Below are 23,492 nucleotides of genomic sequence, written 5' to 3'. Positions count from 1 at the left end.
TGTGATGAATGTTTAAGGGAATTTGTCCTTTGTGTTTCCTCATGTTTATTCTCCTGTGAAACAGGAAGTCATGGCTAGACAATTTCATGTTCATGATCACCCTGGTGTGCTAAAAAAAAAATGTAAATATGAATGGGAATATACTTCAGAAATATTTTACTCATAAAAAATTCTAGGGGTGCCAATAATTGTGGCCAACATATGTTGGAGAAAAACATTTATTTCATAATGTGATTTTCCCCCCACTTTCAATGCTTTTCCTTCAAAGAAAGGTTAGATTTTTACTAATTTTATGAATTAAAGATCAAAAGGATAAACAATGCAGATTTCTATAGTCATCTTTGATCATATTTACAAAGGGTGCCAATAATTCTGACCACAACTGTGTATATATATATATATAGGCTATACAGTTGCATTTTGTTTCATTACAATCAAATATTCTGAATATTGAAGCTTTCTGTTTGTGACAAAAAAACTTTGGAATAGGGCTAGGCATAAGTAAATTTCTTTTTTTTTTTTTTTAGTTCATCTTTTATTTAATGTCCTAGCCTAATAGTTTCACCTCCATCTAATTTCTCCTTGCCTAAAGGGTAAGTTCATTTAAAAATAGTTTACCACTCTATTAGACAGTTTTAGCCAGAATACTGTACTACTGCTGTAGATGTCACTGTTTACCTCAGTGTTACACACGTCTGTCACAACCGACCATATGTAACACTGAAAAGTGAAACACGTGTAATTTGAGCACATGAGATTTGCATATTTGATTAAATGTCAAGTATGTGCAGTATGAAACCAACAAAATATCTTCACTGCTAGTTTACACTAAATTTTCCGTTGGCAAAACTATGAATGGCCAGCTGCGCTGCATTTCCTACAGTTTCCATAATAACAAAATCCAATTTAGCCAAACCGAAGGTTTGTTTTGCTCTTCGTCGGTTAAGACGTTTTAATATATCGTTAGTACAGGAATAATAAGATTCAGTAAACACACACGCCTGTTATGGAAGGTTTTCCAGAAAAATAGCTACCAAAAGCATCTATTACGCCTCAGGGCGAAAACACTCCAGCTCCAGAGACTTGCAATAAGAAACATCTTACAAACTATTTACATCTTATAAACAAGCGACTCCATCCTGCGAAAATTAGCAGGAAAACATATCCATTAAAATAAATCTCATTTGGACGTTTGGATGGTGATTGTGAAATCGATTGAGTGAGAACCAGAGCGAGTAGACGACCGAGAGAAACTGGGGTGGGCGGGAGTGCGCTGAAGTCACACGATAAAAAGGCTTTGCTCTTGGGAAAAAACTCTTGATTCTTTCCGCAGCCTTCCGTTCTCCATCGTGCGGTATGAAGCGTCTACCTGGATACTTACCATCATTACGCAGATTTAGGTGACTTTCTTTCCCTCCCGACTTGGATTCTACTTTATGATGATTTTGGATATGTACCTTTGGGATGAAGAGAACCCTTTCCCTGCCCGCCGAAGTAAGATAAAATAGGGTTTCGCTGACATTGGAGTTACTCCTCTCGTTCCATATGAAGAAGTCAAACGTAAGTGAACGGCTTTTGCTTTAACGCGTGAATCACATGTGATTTGCATTTGTTTTTCGCTACGTTGCGCTTGAAAAACTGCGCTGCCTGCAGACGATAACTGGAGGGAATGTAAATGAACAGAACAGCATGTTTTATATTACAACATATTAAAGCAATAGTCTTGTCAGACTTTCTTAAGACGCACGAACACGCGCAATTTTCCGCACTTAATTAGTAGCCTAGGTGGGGGGTGTGAAAGAAGCCATATAATGGTTTATTTAAAATTAACTTGACATTAAGTACCACGAACATGCCTTGATTTTGCAGAGGCGGGTGTCATTGTAACAACATTGTTGTTTCCATCCACTTTACTTGTCACAATCTATTTAGTCATTTCTACTCGATGTGAATTTTCGGAGTTTGAACTAGAAATGGTTCATAAATTATCACTGCAACTTTCTGAAACATTTAAATCAGGAATTAAGCTTAAGTTTAAGTAAATGTTAGTGGGATAAACTGATTCGATCAGCTCAAACGTTCGCCCTGAAGAAAAAACAACAACAGCTTTTTATTTACGTTCAAATACAAATATAGCCTATATTATGTTCTCGACAATCTTTGGTGTCCTCTTGATGATATATGTGAAGAATATGACAATTAATACATGATTTATGACCTATGTACTGTATATAAAGTTCTCAAAAACGGACATAAGAGTAAAATACAATAAAACGACACGACCTTTGAACGTATACGCAGCGCAGGTGCTGCATGAACATATTTTGTGAAAACTAGAATTTCCTGATACATTACTCGCTATCTTGGACATGTTGTACAACGGGAAATAAGCCAGTGGAAATGGTTTTCATTGACTGTGGGGGATATTTACTCAAAATGCATTATGTATCTATCAACCATTATGTATCTATCTTCCTATGTGAGGCTTTGCGCTTGTCTTTTATAAATAATGGACATTCACCTGAAAAACATTTGCCATGTTGTAAGGATCTTTTTACTCTCACTCCAAGAAGACTTAGTCTATAGTGATGTATTAAGAGTAGACAGAAGTCATTGACCTTGCACCTTCTGTGCCATGCTTTGAATTTGTATTACCTCTTGCTGGGAGTAAGGCAGTTTTAGGGTGATAAATTGGCATGTGGTGCTTGACACCGCATGACACCTCAAAATGGAGCATTCACACTGACCGCTAAACTTCCACATAAATAAAACACGTGTTTTTGAGTAGCATAGACATATTGTTGTAACGTAAGCGGTTTTCTCCTGCATACAGGTTCTTAATTTGCTGAAGAACCTTTAACATTCATGTTCTTTATAGTGGAAAAAGGTTCAACACACAAAAAAAAGAACCAAAAAATGTTCTTCGTTGGCAGTGCTGCGAAAACCTTTTGGAAACTATTTTTAAGAGTGTGCCACTATATTTGAATATCATTGCTTTCCTGTTGCCATTATCACTTATGAAATAAAGTTAATCATTTGCAAACGTAAGCACAGGGAAGCTCTGCACACGTGACCAAGTTTTCTGATCAAGACAAAGTCGTTTCATTTTGTTCGAGAATTCAATGTATGAGGAAAATGTGTGTTTACAGCTCCATTTTAGTGTATAATATTTTGTGGCTGCAGTTGAAAAACCAAGCATGTGAGTAATCATTGAACTAATTTATTTCTGCCACCCGTGACATACATCGAACCCTTTGCCAAAACTGATTCACAATTATGTGAAACATCTACCATGAAAGCAAACACCTTCAATCGTATGCCAAGCCCCAAGGCAAAAATAAGTGACAGTTTGTAACGTGACTATGAGGAAGTACGCTACGCATCGAAAACTAGCAATCTTGAAGTTGGTGAAAATTTTTTATTTTGCATAATTGAATTTCCTCTTTGAGTAACTAATACCAGATTTCTGTCTGGTATGTTCTTCACACATGTCCACATGAAGCGCATAATACATCAGTGCTTCTTCCTAGAAGGCTCCATTGTAGAAACATTGTAATACGTGCAGCTGCAGTTGACATTCTTGTGTATGCACTGTATTAAATGTACAAATTTGATTTGCATGTTTAACCTCTGGAATTAGACATGGAAAATGGTATTTTAGCACCTCAGCTTTGAAGTCATTGCAAATGAAATGAGATACAGTATGGCTGGTGTTACTTGTGTTGTATAGAGTAGTCCACAACAGTAATCCCGTTTATAATCTTTAAAACTGGTTTTAGTGATAACAAATCTTTCAAGACACAGCTAGCACGAACTAAGAGATTTTAAAGCTGTGGCATATGCTTGTGTTTAAGTCATAAGTAATTTGTTTTCATTTAGTAATTTGAGCTTTATTTTAAAAATCATGTTTAATTTGCAAATCCCTGGAAGGTTTAGTCACTGTGCAAAAGTCTTAGCTAGGTAACAACTGAATGTTAATATTTAAGTTATTTAGTGAATGTGGGATGTTGAATGTGTTCTGATAAGAAAATATATTAAAAAGTGTTATTATTGATGGGCAATTCTGGAGTGTATGGAGCTAGAAATGTTTTTGTGATGCAATTAAGTATTTTTTCCCTTCCTGTTTGGTCTGTAGATGAATGATAGTGTGTTGATGTGTCTACGTTTGAGAGTTAATGATCTGTAAATCTGATTTTGTCATATCAGATCATTCAACCTGTGCTATTAAAGAAAACTGACGAAGGGAAGATTTTTATATTGTGTAAATTAAGAAGCAGAAGTCCACTTAGCACTAAACAGTTACCCACAAACCCAAAACCACACAATGAGCTGAGTCAGTATTTAAACAAAAAAGATGGTACATTGCTAAGTTAATACATAAATATGTGGTTTATCAAGACTTTCTGAAGATAAAGTACCATAAATAATTTGTGTTGAACCATAATTTAATGAAGCATTATCGCCAACATCATTGCACCCATTCCATTAAGCATGTTCACCTATTTACTTTGTTTCCATATCCTTTTAGTCTTTATACTTGCCTGTCTTTGACACTGACTAAGCCTAGTCCAAATAAAAAGGTTTTCAATAGCGGATGCCCATTTACAATAAAGGGTGAAACTTCATCCCTGTTTGGAAAGAGCTTAATTGTATAATGGACTCTCTAAAGTGAATTGAACCCAATGATAGAAATGAAATCACTGGACCGGCAAATAAATGTCTTGCTTTCATTGGCGCACTTTGTACTAAATATGTCAATAAAATGAAACTCCTAACATATAACATGATCCTCATTAGTGTTTTACTACTATTTCTGTATTATGTGTTCCAGTTGTATGTTGTTTTACAGCAGAAATTGGTTTACCCCAAGTAGCTTTTCAATGCCTGGCTCAATTGGCAAATGGAAATTTCGCAAAAATATTGTTGCGTTTCTTTTCTCTCAGAACTGATTTTTTCAGTGTTCTCCTCAAAGCTTTGGATGGGTTCCATTAGCATTACTACTTTTCTTGGTTAGTTCCCGAACAAGACCTCCCTCCAGGACAGGCTATTGCCCAGACTATTGTTATTTTTGCTCCCACCCAGTCATAGAGTCCCTCTAAATTAGCTATCAAATAGCCAGATCACATTTCATTGGACTCCTGTGGCCTGTTCCCCTCTATTTAAACACTCATCAGGGGACATTGCAGTGTAATTGATGTTGCCCCAGCTAGTATAAATCCGCTACATCTTTTCCTATTGTTTCCTTTGGTTTAAGATGTTTAGCAGCATCCAATGAGTTTACTGACTAACCCCATTGAATAAATAATCATTACAAAGCACAGAAGTGTCAAGTCATGGGTGGTGAGGAAGAATTTGACATTCTTCTGTCTTGGCAACATGAGAAAGCATATATATTCTTTGGGACATGTGATAGCATCTTTAGCTAGTGTTTATTCGGTTAGCCAGAGGTTTGTAAAGTGCACCTCAATGGACACGGTCAGACTGAGTGCAATTTGCTGAAGCAAATTTGATTTGAGCAGTTTTTGAGTGGATACTGGCCGCTGACTATTCAACAGAGGCTGAAACGATTATGCTAGTTTTCCGGACGCTGATGTTTGTCCTCTTGCTATTCTGGCCTGCGCAAGTAGATCACATGGCTTCACAAAGCTGTCTGCCGGACTCACATCTGGTCACTTTTTAAATCAAAACTAAGAGACTGTATTGTTCCTCTCACATGTTGAGAATCTTTTAGCATGAAGCGTTAGCATTTGTGTCTAATAGCTAATATGCAGCTAGCTAATATCAGTCATTGGGATTCTGCCTGAATTTGAAGGGTTAGACTGATGTACACCGTGAGATATCCAAGTAATGACTGTGAAAAGATGAAAAGAAGGTAGATAGATGGTGACTAGACTTTTTTTTTTTTGCCACCATGTGTTACACTGGGCTCTGTTCTCACTAATAAGATTATGTAGTGAATGGTACATTGTTCAGAAAGAGCTTGTACGTCTGGGGAGCTTGCAAAGTTAATAAACCCTTGCGATCAAAGTGTCTGGTCAGCATGACTCTGGTGATTATCTTATTCTTTAGAGTTTACTGTTAGCATTATGTTCAAAAGGAAGGGTTGAGTTGTCGCTCTCTTTTTTTTCTCTCTGCCGGTGTCCAGATCAGCTCATGGTTAGCCATAATGAGATATTGTTCTGCTTCACATCTCTTTTGTCTAGCTAAGTGAAAGTGACCACTTTTGACATGTTGTAGCAAGCTAACAAATTCAAGATTTATTTGTGTTTATAATTTGGTGGTCTGTACTATGTCCTATGAAAAGCCATTTTTTTAGACAAAATTTAGAAGAGTTTAAAACAAAGTTGCACTTGTAAAATATAGAGCCACGTTGCAGGATATGAAGTCAAAATTACGAGGAAAATAATTACAATTGCGGTATATAGAGTCAGATTTAAGATGTGACTTTTACATTTTACATCTTGCAAATGTAACTTTACAGTTACATTGTAAATGTAACTTTACAAAAACTAAATTTCAATTGTGCGATATAAAGTCATGTTGTATAATGTTGCAATTATGAAGAAAAAAAATTTAAAAAACGTGATATAAAGAGTCACATTGAGACATAAAATCACAATTACAAGAAACAAAGTCACAATTGTGAGATATAAAGTCCCGTAATTATGAATGGAAAAGTTTGAGATAAATAGAGTAATGTGAGATATAAAGTCACAATTATGATAAACAAAGTTGCATCTGTGATATACAGTAGTCACATTGTGAGAAGTAATTGTTTTATTTATTTTTTTCTTAGGCAGAAACAGCTATAAGCTGCTTATAGGGCAGAATAATCCTATTTTTTTTTTATACAATTTCTTTCTATATAAACAATTTTTAATGTTACTTTTTAATCTTTATCTTGGTTTCATTTTTAACTGAGCTCATAGCAGTGCATTCTGGGATTGCCTTCACCATTAAGAAAGGTATTGTAGGAGACAGCATTTTTTGAAATACCTTCACTTTCACACACTTTGATGCCTTAAAGGCCATGCCAATGGTTTAGGAGCAACATGTTTTTCACTTGATCCTGTCAGCGGTTACTTACACTATATTAATTTATCACAGTCAGCAATGAATTTGAGCACAAGTGACTTTAAATGGTTCATAATTAAATGGGAGACAGGCGAGAATTTGTTGTTGTGTCCAAAGTACTTGCTGAAATCGTAGTTCTTGGCTATGAAGGCACTTTAAAGTCTTAGAGGAAGTCGTATGGTAATATAACCAATAAAACATGTGGGCTTCCATGTGCAGCTTCAGTCACCAAATTTCAGCAAATTCTCATCTGGTTCACAACATGCAAGAGCTCTTTACAGTTTATTATTGATGCTGTCTGAAAGACTTGCCACAGATGAACTGCTTGTTCGAGTGCATACTAAATTCCAGATGCTGTCATGTGTACTAGCTTTGTTTACTTTGAATTACATATTCCAGTCCATTAATTCAAAGCAAGACCTAAGTATTTACATATGGCCTGTCTTATTTATGGTTCGATGCAAATAAACATGTCCTCTTTAACCAGGAAGAACATTTTAAAATAGCTGGTTGGAAAGGAGATACATTTTTGTCTTTGAATATAAAGTCATGATTATTGCATTATTTTCATCTTATAAATTTGTATATTTGCTTAAAAAGCCTATGACCTTCCTAACGGTATGATTGTATGTCAATTTAATGTGAGTTTGACTCAATAAAAATAATTTATGCCATGATGTAATCAGTGATGGACCAAGGCTTATAGTTGTAGGTTTAACCTCTTTACTTTTCATGTCAACAGCTGAGACCTTCCAAACATGGTTTTCAAGAATAAAAAAAGCTGGTAGCATGAAATTTGAGATCTCATAGTTTAGACTTGTTATTTAGTGTTAGAGAGCCGGACTAGTTTATCAAGATTTTCTTATATTCAAATTTTTGTTTAGTTGTGTTCTTTAATTTGCATGCTGTCTTTGTACAGCCTGTAAATTCAGTTTCTTTGAATTCAAACTCTGTAAAATCACCATTAAAACACCACTTCTCCAACCATTCATATTTAGACTAAATGTTTTTGGTCTTTGTATTGAGTTATGTCTCACTGTTGTCTTGAACGTCCTGCCATGGTGTTTGCATTTTTATGATGCTCTGACACATTTCCGAGTGAATCAGGATATCCAATGAGAAAAAGTGTAGAGGTGGATTTTATTTTATTTTATTTTGAATAATGAAAAGTGTACATTACGTACCCTTTTATAAAACAACAGCAAAATAAATGCCTGTTTGCTTTTAAAAAGAGCTAAATAGAATGTTTGCTAAAATATAAGCTAAGTAGAATGCTAGTTTGTTAAAAAAAAAGACAATGGAATGTTAGTTAGCTCAAATAATGGCTAGTTAGATTGTTAGTTTGCTAAAACAATTATTCAATATAATGCTAGTTTGCTATAAAAAAAACTAATCAAATTGTTAGTTTGCTAAAACAACTACTCAATATAATGCTAGTTTGCTATAAAAAAAAACAAATTGAATGTTAGTTTGTTAAAACAATGGCTAAATACACTGCTAGTTAGCTCAAATAATGGCTAAATAGATTGTTAGTTTGCTAAAACAATGGCTAAATACACTGTTAGTTAGCTCAAATAATGGCTAAATAGATTGTTAGTTTGCTAAAACAACTACTCAATATAATGCTAGTTTGCTATAAAAAAAACAAATCTTATGTTAGTTTGCTAAAACAATGGCTAAATACACTGCTAGTTAGCTTAAATAATGGATAAATAGATTGTTAGTTTGCTAAAACAACTACTCAATATAATGCTAGTTTGCTATAAAAAAAGAAATTGAATGTTAGTTTGCTAAAACAATGGCTAAATACACTGTTCGTTAGTTAGCTTAAATAATGGCTAAATAGATTGTTAGTTTGCTAAAACAACTACTCAATATAATGCTAGTTTGCTATAAAAAAACAAATCGAATGCTAGTTTGCTAAAAACAATTGCTAAATATACTGCTCGTTAGATCAAATAATGGCTAAATAGATTGTTAGTTTGCTAAAACAACTACTCAATATAATGCTAGTTTGCTATAAAAAAAACAAATCTTATGTTAGTTTGCTCAAACAATGGCTAAATACACTGTTCGTTAGTTAGCTCAAATAATGGCTAAATAGATTGTTAGTTTGCTAAAACAACTACTCAATATAATGCTAGTTTGCTATAAAAAAAGAAATTGAATGTTAGTTTGCTAAAACAATGGCTAAATACACTGTTCGTTAGTTAGCTTAAATAATGGCTAAATAGATTGTTAGTTTGCTAAAACAACTACTCAATATAATGCTAGTTTGCTATAAAAAAAACAAATCTTATGTTAGTTTGCTAAAACAATGGCTAAATACACTGCTAGTTAGCTTAAATAATGGATAAATAGATTGTTAGTTTGCTAAAACAACTACTCAATATAATGCTAGTTTGCTATAAAAAAAGAAATTGAATGTTAGTTTGCTAAAACAATGGCTAAATACACTGTTCGTTAGCTTAAATAATGGCTAAATAGATTGTTAGTTTGCTAAAACAACTACTCAATATAATGCTAGTTTGCTATAAAAAAACAAATCGAATGCTAGTTTGCTAAAAACAATTGCTATATATACTGCTCGTTAGATCAAATAATGGCTAAATAGATTGTTAGTTTGCTAAAACAACTACTCAATATAATGCTAGTTTGCTATAAAAAAACAAATCGAATGTTAGTTTGCTAAAACAATGGCTAAATAGAATATTAGTTTTCTAAAAAAAAGACAGAGGGCCCTATAATACACCTTGCGCAATGCGACGCAAGGCGCAGCGCAAGTGTGTTTGCTAGTTTGCGTCCGGCGCCGTTCGCGTTTTCCCGTTCAGCGCCACGTCCTTAAATTAGTAAATGCATTTGCGCCCGTTAGTGCGCCCATGGGCGTGCTGGTCTAAAAAAGAGGTGTGTTCAGCCGCATTGCCGGCGCATTGCTATTTTAAGGAGCTGAAAATAGACTGCGCCATAGACCAACTCAAACCTGGTCTAAAGTCTAAAGTCAATGGCGCAATATTTTTTTGTTAGAGCGCGTTGGTAGAAACTGCGCCTCTGGGCGCGTCGACTTTGCTTATTACACACAGGGATGCGCATCACACAAACATGCCAAATATTAAAAACAAAAGGATTACAGTGTAAAAGAATATTATTGTGTAGGCTACATAAATATAAAAATGTAACTTCGTTTACCTTCTAACTAAACATTTAACTTCGCGCACGAGCAGATCGGTTTCTTCGCTTGAAAAGCGTTCAGCTTTTCCGCCAACAAATTCCACCATGTAAATAGCAATCCGCCATGGCGCGAGCGCATCTCGCTCTTAAAGGGAATGGGAGATGACACTCTGATTGGTTTATTGAACGTTACACCCATTACTCATTAAGAAAATAGGGACAACCCATTTCAAAAATGCGCCCCGGCGCACGGACCGTTTTTCCGTCGTTAAAATAGCAAAAGTGGATTTGGACACGCCCTGAGTGCACCTGCGCCGTGCGCTTTACACTTTGCGTTTAGATCGTTAAAATAGGGCCCAAAATGTTTGCTAAAACAATGGCTAAATAGTGTATTTTGCTAAAAAGACAAATAGAATGTAATTTGCTAAAATAATGGTTAAATAGAATGCTAGTTTGTTAAAACGATAGCTAAATGGGATGCTAGTTTGTTAAAAAATAAATAAATAAATAAATAAACAGCTGTGTCTCATTTCGCAGCGTCCTTCGGAGGTCGCATTTGTCGTCTGCAAATGTCATAAAGGAAGACTTATTTCAGAACAGTAACCATTATAAAATTGACCATTATTCATAGTGAAGCATAAATTGTTGTCATTTTTAATGAATTTGGAATGTATTGGTCAGCTTACTGAAATGAAGCAGCCTCAATGACGTATGCGGCTAACAAATACAACCTCCAGAGGACCCAGCATTCGAAATGAGACATAGCTTTATTTGACTAAAACCATGGCTAAATTAAATGCTAGTTTGCTAAAATAACAGCTAAATTGGTTAACATTATCCAACAGCGAAAAGGAAAATTATTTCATGTTGATGTAAAATTCAACTAATGAATCATTCACAATAAGGCAAGACACATGCATTAAGAAAGTAAATATGGTCAGTTTTGATTGATATTTTGATGTTTTCAGTTTTGATTCATTCACTTTAAACATGACCCCTGCATTGTGCTCTAGCTTGAACTGTTTTTAAATGCAAATGCATTTGATCAGGTCACGTGATCCCAAAATCAGCCTAATTTTCAAAAATACGTAGCTGCAGAGGATCAATTTTGTAATTGTGCAATTACATACTCGGAGCATCTCGCAGCCGAACAGCCTGTCCTCAGATGAGTCTGCCCTTCACCTCTGCTCCTCTCTCTCTCTCAGAGCAAAACTGAAACTCTTTCCTTTACTGGCCCGTTTCTCCCGACAAGGCTCATGCATTGTTTGTCTGGGATCACCCTTGTAATCAGGGTTAAGAGCAAATCTGCCTCTTGTTATGCAACAAGCTCAAATCGCAGGTCTGGAAAGAGTGGAGCAAAAGCTTTAAGCTCTAAGCCACCATGGGACAGCCAGCTTTATAGCGGCGGAAGGGAAGCAGAGTTTGCTAGACAAAAACGTTCATTTATTCTATTGAACCTGACCCGGTTATTCTTAAAATAGCAGTGAAAACATTTTCCGTTTTGCCTAACACTCCTCTAAACAATGAGATTATAAATTAGGACACAGATCTGTATTATTAAAAGATTTCAGATATGATCGATTAGTCTCAGACTGATCTTTTAATTCTTGTTTTTCAGATTTGGATATGCACCTGTGTCCATTTATTGCTGTACATTACAGTTGCTGCCTATTCCAGTGAAATAGGAAATCCCATTACAGATGACATCAAGAAAATTTCTTTGTTGGTAAGAGCTTGGACATTCTTATCTCTCCAGTGCTGAAGGTTTTTTTTTCTTCTGAGCTTCGTTTTTTGAAAGACAACAGCAATGGCTGATTTATCGACGCTCTTGGGAAAAGAGCTGAAATTTATTTCATGTGTGTTGGAATGAAAGCTGCAGACATGTGGTTCAAAGTATGATAATAGAGTCGTATACATGAAACAAATGCTTTTCTGCAGACAGACAGCCTCTTTAGAATCATCAAAAATCATTGGCCTGAAAGGATTATTGAGTTTATCACGTTGTTTGAACATATGAGTTGTTTAATGGTATTCACTTTCCTTTAGCAAAATATTTATGAATTATGATGCCAAATCACTGTGCGTGCCATATGCTGAGAGGTTGTCAACCAGTGATTAAAGTGTAAATCTTCTGAAGTAAATATGCAACATATGTTTGTGGTTTTCATTACTATACTTAAGCCAAGGTTATAAAGCAAATTACAGTAATTCCATGTTTACATTGTGGTTACTTAATAGTAAATTTTCAGTTTTGCATCTTTATTGATGATAAAATGACCATGTGGATTGTAGTCTTTGGCACTTAGAACTGGCTTTTTATGATTTCTTTCTCTCCCATTAGAAACAGAATATTCCAAAAGACTACAAGATTACAGTACGTTATATACCTAAAGAAGTGGTGAGTTGTTGTTATTCAGCGTTCATTGAATCATTCACGGCAAAAAAAAACGAACGTGGTGATAATGATGTATTGTCTTTTATTCCCCCCTGCTGACGATTTATTTTTTTATTTCTCTTCAAGAGTGGTATGTGCTGGGTGAAGTTAAATGTATTTCACTTGGAGGTGAGCTTAAAAGGCCTGGCGCAGAAGTTTGGGAACATATCCTCCAATAAAGATAATATAGGCACTTTTGTCCAAATACTGCAAGAGATGCGGTATCACATTGGACATGGCTTGGTAAGTTACTTTAACCAGAAATCTTGTAAACCAGTGAAATGTCTTGTATGTTTTATTTAGATGTCCTTTCAACAATAGTTTCTATAAATAAAAAATAGGTTTTGTAACCAATGAGCAACTTTTTTTAAATGACTTAAATGAAAAGAAAAAATGCAGCGCAAAATCTGGCATTGATTTATTGAGGAATTTCTTTTCCAAAAATATTTTTAAATAAATAAATAAATCACTTTTATGTAGAGTATTTTTTTATTTTTTTTATTTATATCACTTTTTTTTTTTAAAGATGTATTTGTTTATTATTATTTTGAAGCAAAACATTGTAACCAATGAGCAACTTTTGTAAAATGACAAAAATGAAAGAAAAAAAAATGCATTGCAAAATCTGGCATTGATTTATTGAGGAATTTCTTTTCCAAAAATATTTTTAAATAAATAAAAAAAAATCACTTTTATATAAGTAGTGCAAAATCTGGTATTGATTTATTGAGGAATTTATTTTCCAAAAATATTTTTAAATACAAAATATCACTTTAATATATATATATATATATATATATATATATATATATATATATATATATATATATATATATATATATTACTGTTTAAATTTATATATATATATATATATATATATATATATATATATATATATATATATATAATTTATATTACTGTTTAAATTTATATTTGTATTTAAATCTTTAAAAACTTTTTTTTTAAGTAAAACATTGTAAATCAACATGAATTCCATTTTTTTCTGTACCTTTAGGAGGATTCAATGCTAGAATTCGAGTGTCACTACGTAGAGGAGATGTGGCTTACGGCAAAGTATTTTGAATTTGTGGAGGACTTTTTCAACACTGCCAATTCGTCGAGAGAGGCTGATGATTGCGAGCCTCCACCGTGTCCCACATCCACAAAAACAACAGTAACGACAACTACAACAGCGTCGACAACGTCAGCGCACCATAGTACAAATGGTGAGGCACATGTCATAACCAGTCTTAAAGGCCTTTATAAGAAGGCATGTTCCACACATTGCAGAGTGCTGTCTGTGTCATTTTTTAATTAAGCTATTGAGAAACCGCAGAATGTCGTTTGTGGAAGACCGCCCATTTGCAACTGAGGTTTTAGATGTTAACACCCGCTTTTAAATCATATCTCTTGAGGCAGCTTTGGTTGCAATTTTGCACATGCTCTGTGTGTGCGTGGGTGTGTGTGTGTGTGTTCCACGCCTTTTCAAACGAAGCCGCTGGACAAAACAAGAGAGGCAACATGTTTTTGTCAGCCCTATTATGACAGAGTCTCAGCTGAGTTTCAAAACCAAGAGATGCTCCCTAGTGAACAGCATGAAAGGGAGAACAGAATCGAAGTCCAATTGTCACCATGTTGATTACAGAGCAATCTTCAGATCTTCCCAAGCGCAAGCTCTTTCTTTCTAAAAGCGGACAGATCAGATCTTTCATGGGGCGGAGAGAAAAGGAGATTGTGTCCGACTTTTTAAGCATCTAACAATGAACGGTTTCTATCTGAGACTTTTAATGCTTCTCTGTTTCTGGTTTTCTCTAGAGAAACGTAACGGTTTGCCTGATGACCCCAAAAAAGGTGAGATATCACATAAATGTCTTCAGTCATCACTATTGTACACTTCCAAGGGATAGTTGATCCAGAAATGGGAAAAAACACTTACTCATCCTCATGTTGTTCTAAACCTACATGACTTTCTGTCTTCCCTGGAACACAAGAAGAGATACGCCTATTTTCCAAATGATAAAACTGAATAGGGAATAAGGCCGTCAAGCTCCAATAATCTCATAGATTTTTATGTTTTATGGAGGAATCCAGGAACAACATGAAGTTGAGTAAATGTTGATGACAGATTTTTTTTTTTTTTTTTGGCCCTGTAGCTGTTAAAACAAAACTGCATGCATTTTGTGGAAGAATGTTGTTTTGTTTGTGCTTCAGCTCTGCACGACTGTGCGGATGAATATGGTTCTTTCTCATAGCTAAAAAAAAGAGAGAGAGAAAGATATCCTACTGCTCATAAAACATTCACTACTTGGATTAAGAGATATAACCAGTTTAGATGGAAAGGATCTCAAGTTGACTAGCTAAAGACGTTACTGTAGCTTTACCCATTAATATTTCCTTGAAAATAAATTCCAGCACAGTGCTACAACAACCCATAATGAAATTACCCTTCACAATAGATACAATGAACTCTGTCGGAGAGCTACAATTTATCTGTTCAATAAAATAACGTACTCACCTGCTGAGCAATAAAAACGTCATTTCCGCTTCGCTTTTACAACATTTCCAATCCTACAGGTCTCGCATCTCTGAAAAGCCAAGCCTATGTTGATTCTTGTTTTATTACGAGCATCAAATTATTATCACGCATGCATCAAAGAAGCCAGAGCAACTGTCCAAATTTCCCACAAAACAGCCCCAACTGGCTTAAAATATAAACACTGATAATAGGCTTACCATAGTGAATCAGGGTAAGACAAAAACACGTTTTGAAATTTAAACAAAAAAAGTGTACCTTTATAACATTTTATTTTATTTTTGGGGATCTATTTCTTTAACATTTATTTGAAGAAAATGTCAGATGGCAGGTCTCTTTAAGGATCAAATGTTCTCTTGCTAACTGTCAGTCCAACAAGAGCATGTTTGCAAACTAATTAAACCAGTCTTATTTCTCTGTAGGGGCATTCCTTCCGAAAGTTGTGGAGAGCAGTCTAATGTCCCTCCTCGCCATCCCGTTCATCGCAGTGGTGTTTTTGTTGGTCTGGAAGGTATGTGTGGTGGTGTGCCCTGCTGAGCCTTCAAGATCACAGCATTTTCACTTTATGTCCTTATTGGTATTGTTTTTTTTTGTTCTTTGTGATGCAGATTAAATCCAGAAGAAACGCCGCCCAAACTGAACGGAGTCCGGAAGAAGGTCCCGCCCTTTTCTCAGGAGAGGAAGCCAGTGTACCCCCATTAGATGTGGAGATATCTGAAAAGTAATGTTTGCAACAGTCAAATCTACATAGTGTGCTGTTTTTTACACTTACATTGACCCTTAAAATATTTGGATACAGTTGTACAGATTGCTATGGTACAGATGGCTATGTTCACACTGTCAGTCCAAATCCGATTATTTGTGTATTCAATTGGAATCTGATCTAAAATGATTGACTGTCCACATTGTGTATCACAACTGATACGCTTTTTTTGTGTCCATGCTGCTCTTTTGTTTTTTGGAATATCTGCATTGGTTTCTATGGCAATGATGTTGCGTTGATAGGTAGACTCCAAAAACAACAACTGCAACTTGGAGGGGTTTGCAATACAGATATTGTCTTATTTACAACATGACTATGTGCAGCTGCCACGCTGGACTACTGCATCTTCTGAGGCAGCGGCAGAACTGTAGGAGGCTGGTCGAATCAACTCCCTCCCCCTAATTAAAGTTGCTATCTTAATTCCTAATCCTAACCCAACCCCTAATCCTAACCCCTCCCTGCACCTATCCTTATAATTTGGCGGGGGTAGGAATTCGGCACAACACCTGGCATGAGCGGCTTTATTCAGTGCCATCATCTCCACCGACCTGAAAACATGTCTCCCTTATATTGTCATTTTCTCAGCACAACCTTGTTTCTGCAGCAACTTTTAGCATGTTTACTATAACAACATCTGACATTTCCATTTTACGTGGCGTGAGAAAGTCACATAAACCCAGTGTTGTCAAGTCCTCAGTTTTCCCGCGGAATTGGGCTACTTTTACACTGTTGCAGCGGGTTGTTTTTCATGTCCACGGATTGAATCGACCCCGAATAACATGATATTTAGCCCTGGGAATGCAAATTTTTTTAAGGAGCAATTTGGTGGGTTTTGTTGTGAAAACCTGGCAACCCTGCATATACCATGCAAAATCGGATCAGAGCTGAAGCGGATTTCCAGAAATGAGATTTGAATAGGATTTCAAACCACATATGAATGTAGCTTGAAACGAATTTCATGTGATTTTGTGATTTTTTTTTTTTTCCGTTCACACTTGCTAAATCTGAATTCAAATCAGATATACACAAAAATTTGGACTGACAGTCTGAACGTAGCCCATATGTATTGTTTTATAATATGAAAACTTAACAAATTTGTGTTTTGCAATGTTCTGCATTTTAATTTTAAAGGTGCCCTAGAATCAAAAATTGAATTTATATTGACATAGTTAGATAACATGATTTCAGTACATGGAAAAGACATACATTGAGTTTCAAACCCCATTGCTTCCTCCTTATTATATAAATCTCATTTGTTTAAAAGACTTCCGGAAAACACGGGGATCTCAATATAACACCAACTGTTACGTAACAGTCGGGATCATTAATATGTATGACCCCAATATTTGCATATATGCCAGCCCATGTTCAAGGCATTAGACAAGGAAAGGCAGTATTAACGTCTGGATCTGTGCACAGACAAGGTAAGCCAGCAAGAACAACAGCGAAAAATGGCAGATGGAGCAACAATAACTGACATGATCCATGATAGCATGATATTTTTTTTTATATTTTTTAAAATTGTCTTTCTAAATGTTTCGTTAGCATGTTGCTAATGTACTGTTAAATGTGGTTAAAGTTACCATCGTTTCTTACTGTATTCACGGAGACAAGAGCCGTCGTTATTTTCATTTTTAAACACTCGCAGTCTGTATAGTTCATAAACACAACTTCATTCTTTATAAATCTCTCCAACAGTGTAGCATTAGCCATTAGCCACAGAGCACAGCCTCAAACTCATACAGAATCAAATGTAAACATCAAAATAAATACTTTACTCTCATAATTCGAAGCATGCATACAGCATGCATGACGAACATCTTGTAAAGATCCATTTGAGGGTTATATTAGCTGTGTGAACTTTGTAAATGCACTGTAATATAGTCGAGAGCTCGTGTGGCATTGAGCAGGCGAATTAAAGGGGCGGCGCTGCCAAAATCAGTGTATAGTTAATGATGCCCCAAAATAGGCAGTTAAGAAAATGAATTTAAAAAAAAATCTATGGGGTATTCTGAGCTGAAACTTCACAGACACATTCAGGAGACACCTTAGACTTATATGACATCTTGTGAAAAAGCATTCTAGGGCACCTTTAATAAACAAACTAATAAATAATATTTGTTTAATAAAAAATAAGTATGTATAAAATGTATAAATGTTATTATATTTATTAAGTGTGGCTTAAGTGTCCAAACATTTTTGGTATCTAGTTTGTAATCAATTGTGTGCTGATTCTGTTGTTTCACACCAACTTCCTGTTTTCCTTTTCCAGAAACAGATTAAATATTAATATGGCAGTGTAAATCCAGCCCCAGCTTAACCAACGCAGGTAAACAATGATCTCATAAGTTCTTAAAATAAATGAAGTATTAACTTAACCTACTTTAACACAAGCTATTACATAATTTTGTTTCTCATTTACGGCATTTCAGTCAGTACTTCAGACGGCACAACGGACAGGAACAAACAAGCACCACCTCCGAAAGATTCTCTTACTGAACTTCTAGCTGTGAAGGACACATACTGGCCTGAAAACTGCTCTTTGAGAACTGATGCCCTCTCTTATCAACCACTGCTGAACCCGTTGGGGTAGATACGGTTGCTCCTTCTGAGAACTTCTGAGAGTCGCTCTTCATGCTCTTTAACACTTCCTTCTCCTCTTGGAGACCGCAAGGAGACTGTGCAGGAGGAATTAGATGAAAAACAGAACGAAAGCAACACGGCATTGGATTCACCCGGAGATGTCAAATAGCCAAGCGCATTTTTTCGAGCCCAGGATTCGCAGTTCAGAAGGAGGGCAGCCATATTATTGCTTGAGAGCAGATGGCTATCTAAAAGGAGTTAAAGCAGAATCGACTACCTCCAGCTGCACTGGTCCATCTCCTCCTTTCTTTCATCATCCTTGTTCTCTCTCTCTTTCTTTTGGTCTGGGCGTCCAGATAGACGCCTTTTCAGTTTTTTTGAGTGCTTGAATCAGTAAAGTCATTCTCAGATTGTATCATCTGCTTTGTGAATTGTTTTTATTATCACTATAGACTGGTGGTGTGGACTTAATTTATTTATTTTCTGAATATGACATGACACCTGCATGGCATCAAATATCCATCGAGATGACGAATACACAGTCATCTCTACCTTAAAACATATCTCGCAATCCTTAATCGCTTGTGTATTTCAACAGTAAACGCTACGTTCATACTAGCTGCAACCTTGTAAGTACTATTATAGCTCCTCATCTGATAGATGCTTTTAATGCTATATATCGAATATTAAAGTCTTTTCAGTACACCGGCAATTAATGCACTTAGTTCCGCTTTACAGCTTTTTATAAAGTCTGTTTCAGTGTTTTTGAAGTCATTTAGTATATAAAAAAAACCTCTGGTGGCTGCTAATTTTATAGACGACTCCGCATTTGTCAATGGTCATGAGAGTTTTATAGCTTGTAGATTTTGATTTAGAATAAAATCAGATTTTCCTGCCATCCCAGAAGGAATTTTATTCAAATGCATCATGGGTCAAAACAAACTGAAGTAGTGTTGCGTCAAACAAAACGGTACACCACAAACAACAAGAATCGATTTATTTAAATACAGAAATTCAGTGGTCCTTTGACGCTGTCGGAAGATCTCGCTAACAGTACTAAGTAACCGAAATATAAAACATACATGTATGCTTTTTCTCATATTTTTGTGCCTTTTCATAGCATGGCTCTCCCTGTAAAGATTCTTTTGGATAACCAGCCATATATTTATTACGAAAAAAAAAATAATAATGTAATAATGATTTTGCACTAGTCATATATATATATTAAAAAAAAAAAAAATCATCCTCTAGGACATTTCAGATGACTTTCCAAGAAAAGCATAACAACAATCCGGTTCCAGCTTCGGTCTCCTGCTGAGTATGAATCAATTTATGCATGTTGACATCTGACGTCTTAATCTGTACATACTGATTTATGATAGCTACCACTCATATAGACAAGTGCTAATGACTTTGAGACGAAACTCAGAGGAGACCAGATTTGATTTTGTACCCTGCTTTCTCCAACTGGTTGTATTGATCTATATCCTGTGTTGTGGGGAATAACCTGTTGTCTGCCCAGTCTTTGTTTTCTTAGTTTTTAAGATACAGCATGTAATGTGAAGTTGACATTTGGTAAATAATATCTTGTCCCGGTTATGGTGGATGTTTACAGAAACTCGTATTAACATTGGCAGCGATGGAAACGTCTCTCATTGTAGTGTTCTAATGGTTTTCATGCAGTTAATCCGAGTCATTCTGAAGCTCTCGATGGGGCATGTCAGTGAAAGTATTTACTTTTTCCATCACAGATTTCCTGTAAACTGCTTTTCAGACTGTCTCAGTGTAGTTCAGGGCAGTGCTGGTCACAGATGATAAACATGCAAGATTCATTTTTATGCTGAATTTGTTTCTGGAAAACTGAACTGGAAGTTCTCAGTCTGTCTAGAGGGTGATGACGCTTCCTTTGGCGTCTTTGTCTGTGCCCTGATAAGGAGTCAGTAAGTAATAGTGACAGATAAGCTGCACCAACTTCAAAAGTGGGAACATTCCTACAGGTTGTATAAATTTTTTTGAGTGAAAACTGTGAAAAAAAAGTGTGTATATGGCATCGCCCCAAGTCTTAAGACCCCCTGCAACACAAACCGTAGACCATATGAGCCACCCCATGAAATTCCCACCACTGCCCGCCCTGTTGGCAAAGTGTCGGAAGACACTGTTGCTCCATTTTGTGACGCTGAGATCAGACTGGGACGTACAAGGGAACCGTTTTTCAGATTTGGCACGTCCCAACTGCCGCAATTGGATCCTGCATCATATTTGTAAGACTGCAGAACACAGCTAGTCAGGAAGCCAGTCAGGGTGCCAAAAGTAAATAAGGAATTGTGGCCCAGTCATTGTCTGGGTGACAGTCTACTGTATTCTGTATTTTATATGAATATATGCAAATATATGTATGAGATGTGAATAAAGTACATTTATCCACCATTGCTGAGGCTTGGGTGGGCTTACTTCTCATTACGACTAATAAAACCATCATATTGACAGTTGTGCTGTCTGCGTTAATTTTGCTTTTTTATATTTTTGATAGTTTCCTGTTTTAAAAATGCACTTAAAATCCATTTGATTTTGACACTGTTCAGTCATTTTCCCACACTTCTGTTGTTTCAAACCCACATTACTTTCTTTTTGCAGAAGGAAGTATTCACTGAACTTCCTTGACATCCATTGTAGTTCATGAAAGTTCATCAGAGAATCATTCTTTTGAGTCAGATCTTTTGTTCGTGAATCCTGAATGATTCAGTCTATTGGAGTGTCTGACTCAGTGATCAGTGGTTATGAATCACTTGAGTGAATAACGAGTAAAAAATCTATCTCACAAAACTATTGTATGACTTCAAAAGACTTGAAATATAGATTTTGATTCTTATAGACCACATTAATGATGTTTTGATTGATCCACAATGACAAATCATCATACAATTTCTTTACACTCTTAAAAAAAAATAATGGTTCCAGAAGTGGGATTTCATAGTGAAGAACCATTTTTGGTCCCCATTTTTTAAAGAGTGTAGTGTAAATATATCTTCAAAAATTCTTCTTTTGTGTCTCACGTGAGAAAAGAAAGAAAAACATGTAGGTTTCCAATGACACAAGGATGTAATAATAACAGAATGTTGATTTTTTGAACCAACTCTCCTTGTAAGAAGAGCGTGTGAACTTCTTTGTTGTCTGTTGCTGTTTACTAGGAAATAACATGTCCATGTCAGTAATCCGATTTGGGATTCAAATTTCATTTAAATTAAACCATCCTCTTTCCTGTTAAATGGAACAATACATTTGCAATATAATTAATGTGGGGCTTTCTTACAAAAGTCATTCCAAAGAAAATCCTACAACATTTTTTTTTTAAAAAACATTTACTTCAATATTTTGTATTTCAGAGTTATTTAAATGTCATGTCACCATTCCAGTTTGATCAAGCGCCACAAGAAAAACTATGTAAACACAGAAACTAAAAGAAAAAAACACCTAAAGAAGATTTTCAAAAAAAATGCACTTAATATGATCTCATATGAATGTTCTTAAAGTGACAGATCACCCAAAAATATAAATTCTGTCATCAATTGGCCCTTTGCCGGGAGTTTGATTGACACGCGATCTAACCAATCATAACGCAGAATCCGCCAGAGCAGTCAGGAGTTAGAAGATTAACCTAGGTGTACTTGAACTTGAAAAACGGTGTGTACTAATGTCTTTCCGCATTTGAAAAAATATTCCTTCTCATGTTCATTCATGTTTATTTGATGCTATAAATTAACTAGTAGGAAGAGATGATCGGTTTACGAACCACTTGAGGCGCTACAGTGATCTGTCACGACACATTAAAGAGCCACAAAGCGGTTTTTATTGTTCTAATTTCTTAAAAAATTACACAATTTGAAAGCTGGGACTTTGTTTAATATCATAAGTAACCTGCTCTGTCTTGTCTGTCGACGTGTTGTCAGTGTACACTTTGCTCCGGGATGTATTTTTCCCTCTGTGTGGCGTGACAGCGTCATGGCTTGTCGGACAAAGCAACGGTAACTAAGGGTAACTCCGTTTACACTAGTGCATTTTCGTTTTTAAAACGCCATTTTAAAATGAAAATAATCCTCGTCTACACTGGCGTTTCCACATTTCAGAAACGACACGACCGAAAATGCATGTCACATGACCGTTCATGCACTCTGAGCATGCGTAGGCAAGTGCAAACAGTTGCCTCTTGCGTATGTAGGCAGCTGCAGTATTAAATAAATGCAGTTTAACTGCACAATAGCTGCTCAAAATGACAACAAAAGGAGCGTTCCATTCGACCGTAAGTGGACTGCGAAGTGGACTTCACAGGGTATTTCGCCATCTAGTGAGATTCCATTCCGAAGGGAGCGAACATGTTCAGTTCGAATGGCACTGCGAACGGCATACGGAATAAGGGTACATCGATACATCGCTTCACAGGAAGTAGAGAGGTAAAATTACCCAACTGTCATTGCGCACCGCGTCACCAATCAGAACTGCGATGGAGCAGAGCCGTTGAAAGAATTATTAAACGGCTCTCTGATGGAGGAATTTACGTTTGAATTTTGAATATTCATAAATTTTGTTATTATACGAACGAAAGTATGAGGTTATGGCGATGAGTGTTGCATATTTTATTGTATGAATGACAAAGTAAAAGTGTTGAAAAGCAGCTGAGGCTCTGTCATTTTTTATTTTACTTTATTTACCTCAGAAGTGTTTACTATGCAGCTGTGCGTGGAAAAGAAAGCGCACGAGATGAGACCCAGACGGTGGATTAAGAATACATACAGTTAACCAAATGAGAATTTATTTTCATATGGCATGACAGTTACAGCTTCAAATCTGCTAAGAGTCAATTTTAAATTCGAAAGTAAATTATAATATTTATTTATGTTATATCATAATCTGCGCGACAACGTCGTTGACTTTCTTTGATG

General features: G+C 35.8%; 1 protein-coding gene across 1 annotated transcript; it reads left to right on the top strand.

Annotated features, from left to right (window-relative positions):
- Window positions 1-1,277: 1,277 nt before the first annotated feature.
- On the top strand, window positions 1,278-21,035 carry kitlga (kit ligand a). The gene is made up of 10 exons (XM_067379184.1): window positions 1,278-1,560; window positions 11,861-11,968; window positions 12,584-12,640; window positions 12,764-12,919; window positions 13,692-13,902; window positions 14,492-14,527; window positions 15,632-15,720; window positions 15,818-15,930; window positions 18,245-18,301; window positions 18,405-21,035. The coding sequence occupies exons 1-9, from the start codon at window positions 1,546-1,548 to the stop codon at window positions 18,273-18,275; spliced, it is 816 nt and encodes a 271-aa protein (XP_067235285.1). The 5' UTR covers window positions 1,278-1,545; the 3' UTR covers window positions 18,276-18,301; window positions 18,405-21,035.
- Window positions 21,036-23,492: the final 2,457 nt, after the last annotated feature.

Source organism: Chanodichthys erythropterus, chromosome 24 (genome assembly GCF_024489055.1).
Source record: "Chanodichthys erythropterus isolate Z2021 chromosome 24, ASM2448905v1, whole genome shotgun sequence".
In the NCBI taxonomy this organism is placed as follows: domain Eukaryota; kingdom Metazoa; phylum Chordata; class Actinopteri; order Cypriniformes; family Xenocyprididae; genus Chanodichthys; species Chanodichthys erythropterus.
This window is presented reverse-complemented; position numbering and strand designations above follow the sequence as displayed.

Bases quoted from the DNA above. Each gene is read 5' to 3' on its own strand.
- kitlga (XM_067379184.1), top strand. The intron at 12,641-12,763 runs GTGAGTTGTTGT...TTTCTCTTCAAG, and splicing joins GTTATATACCTAAAGAAGTG to AGTGGTATGTGCTGGGTGAA. The intron at 13,903-14,491 runs GTGAGGCACATG...GGTTTTCTCTAG, and splicing joins AGCGCACCATAGTACAAATG to AGAAACGTAACGGTTTGCCT.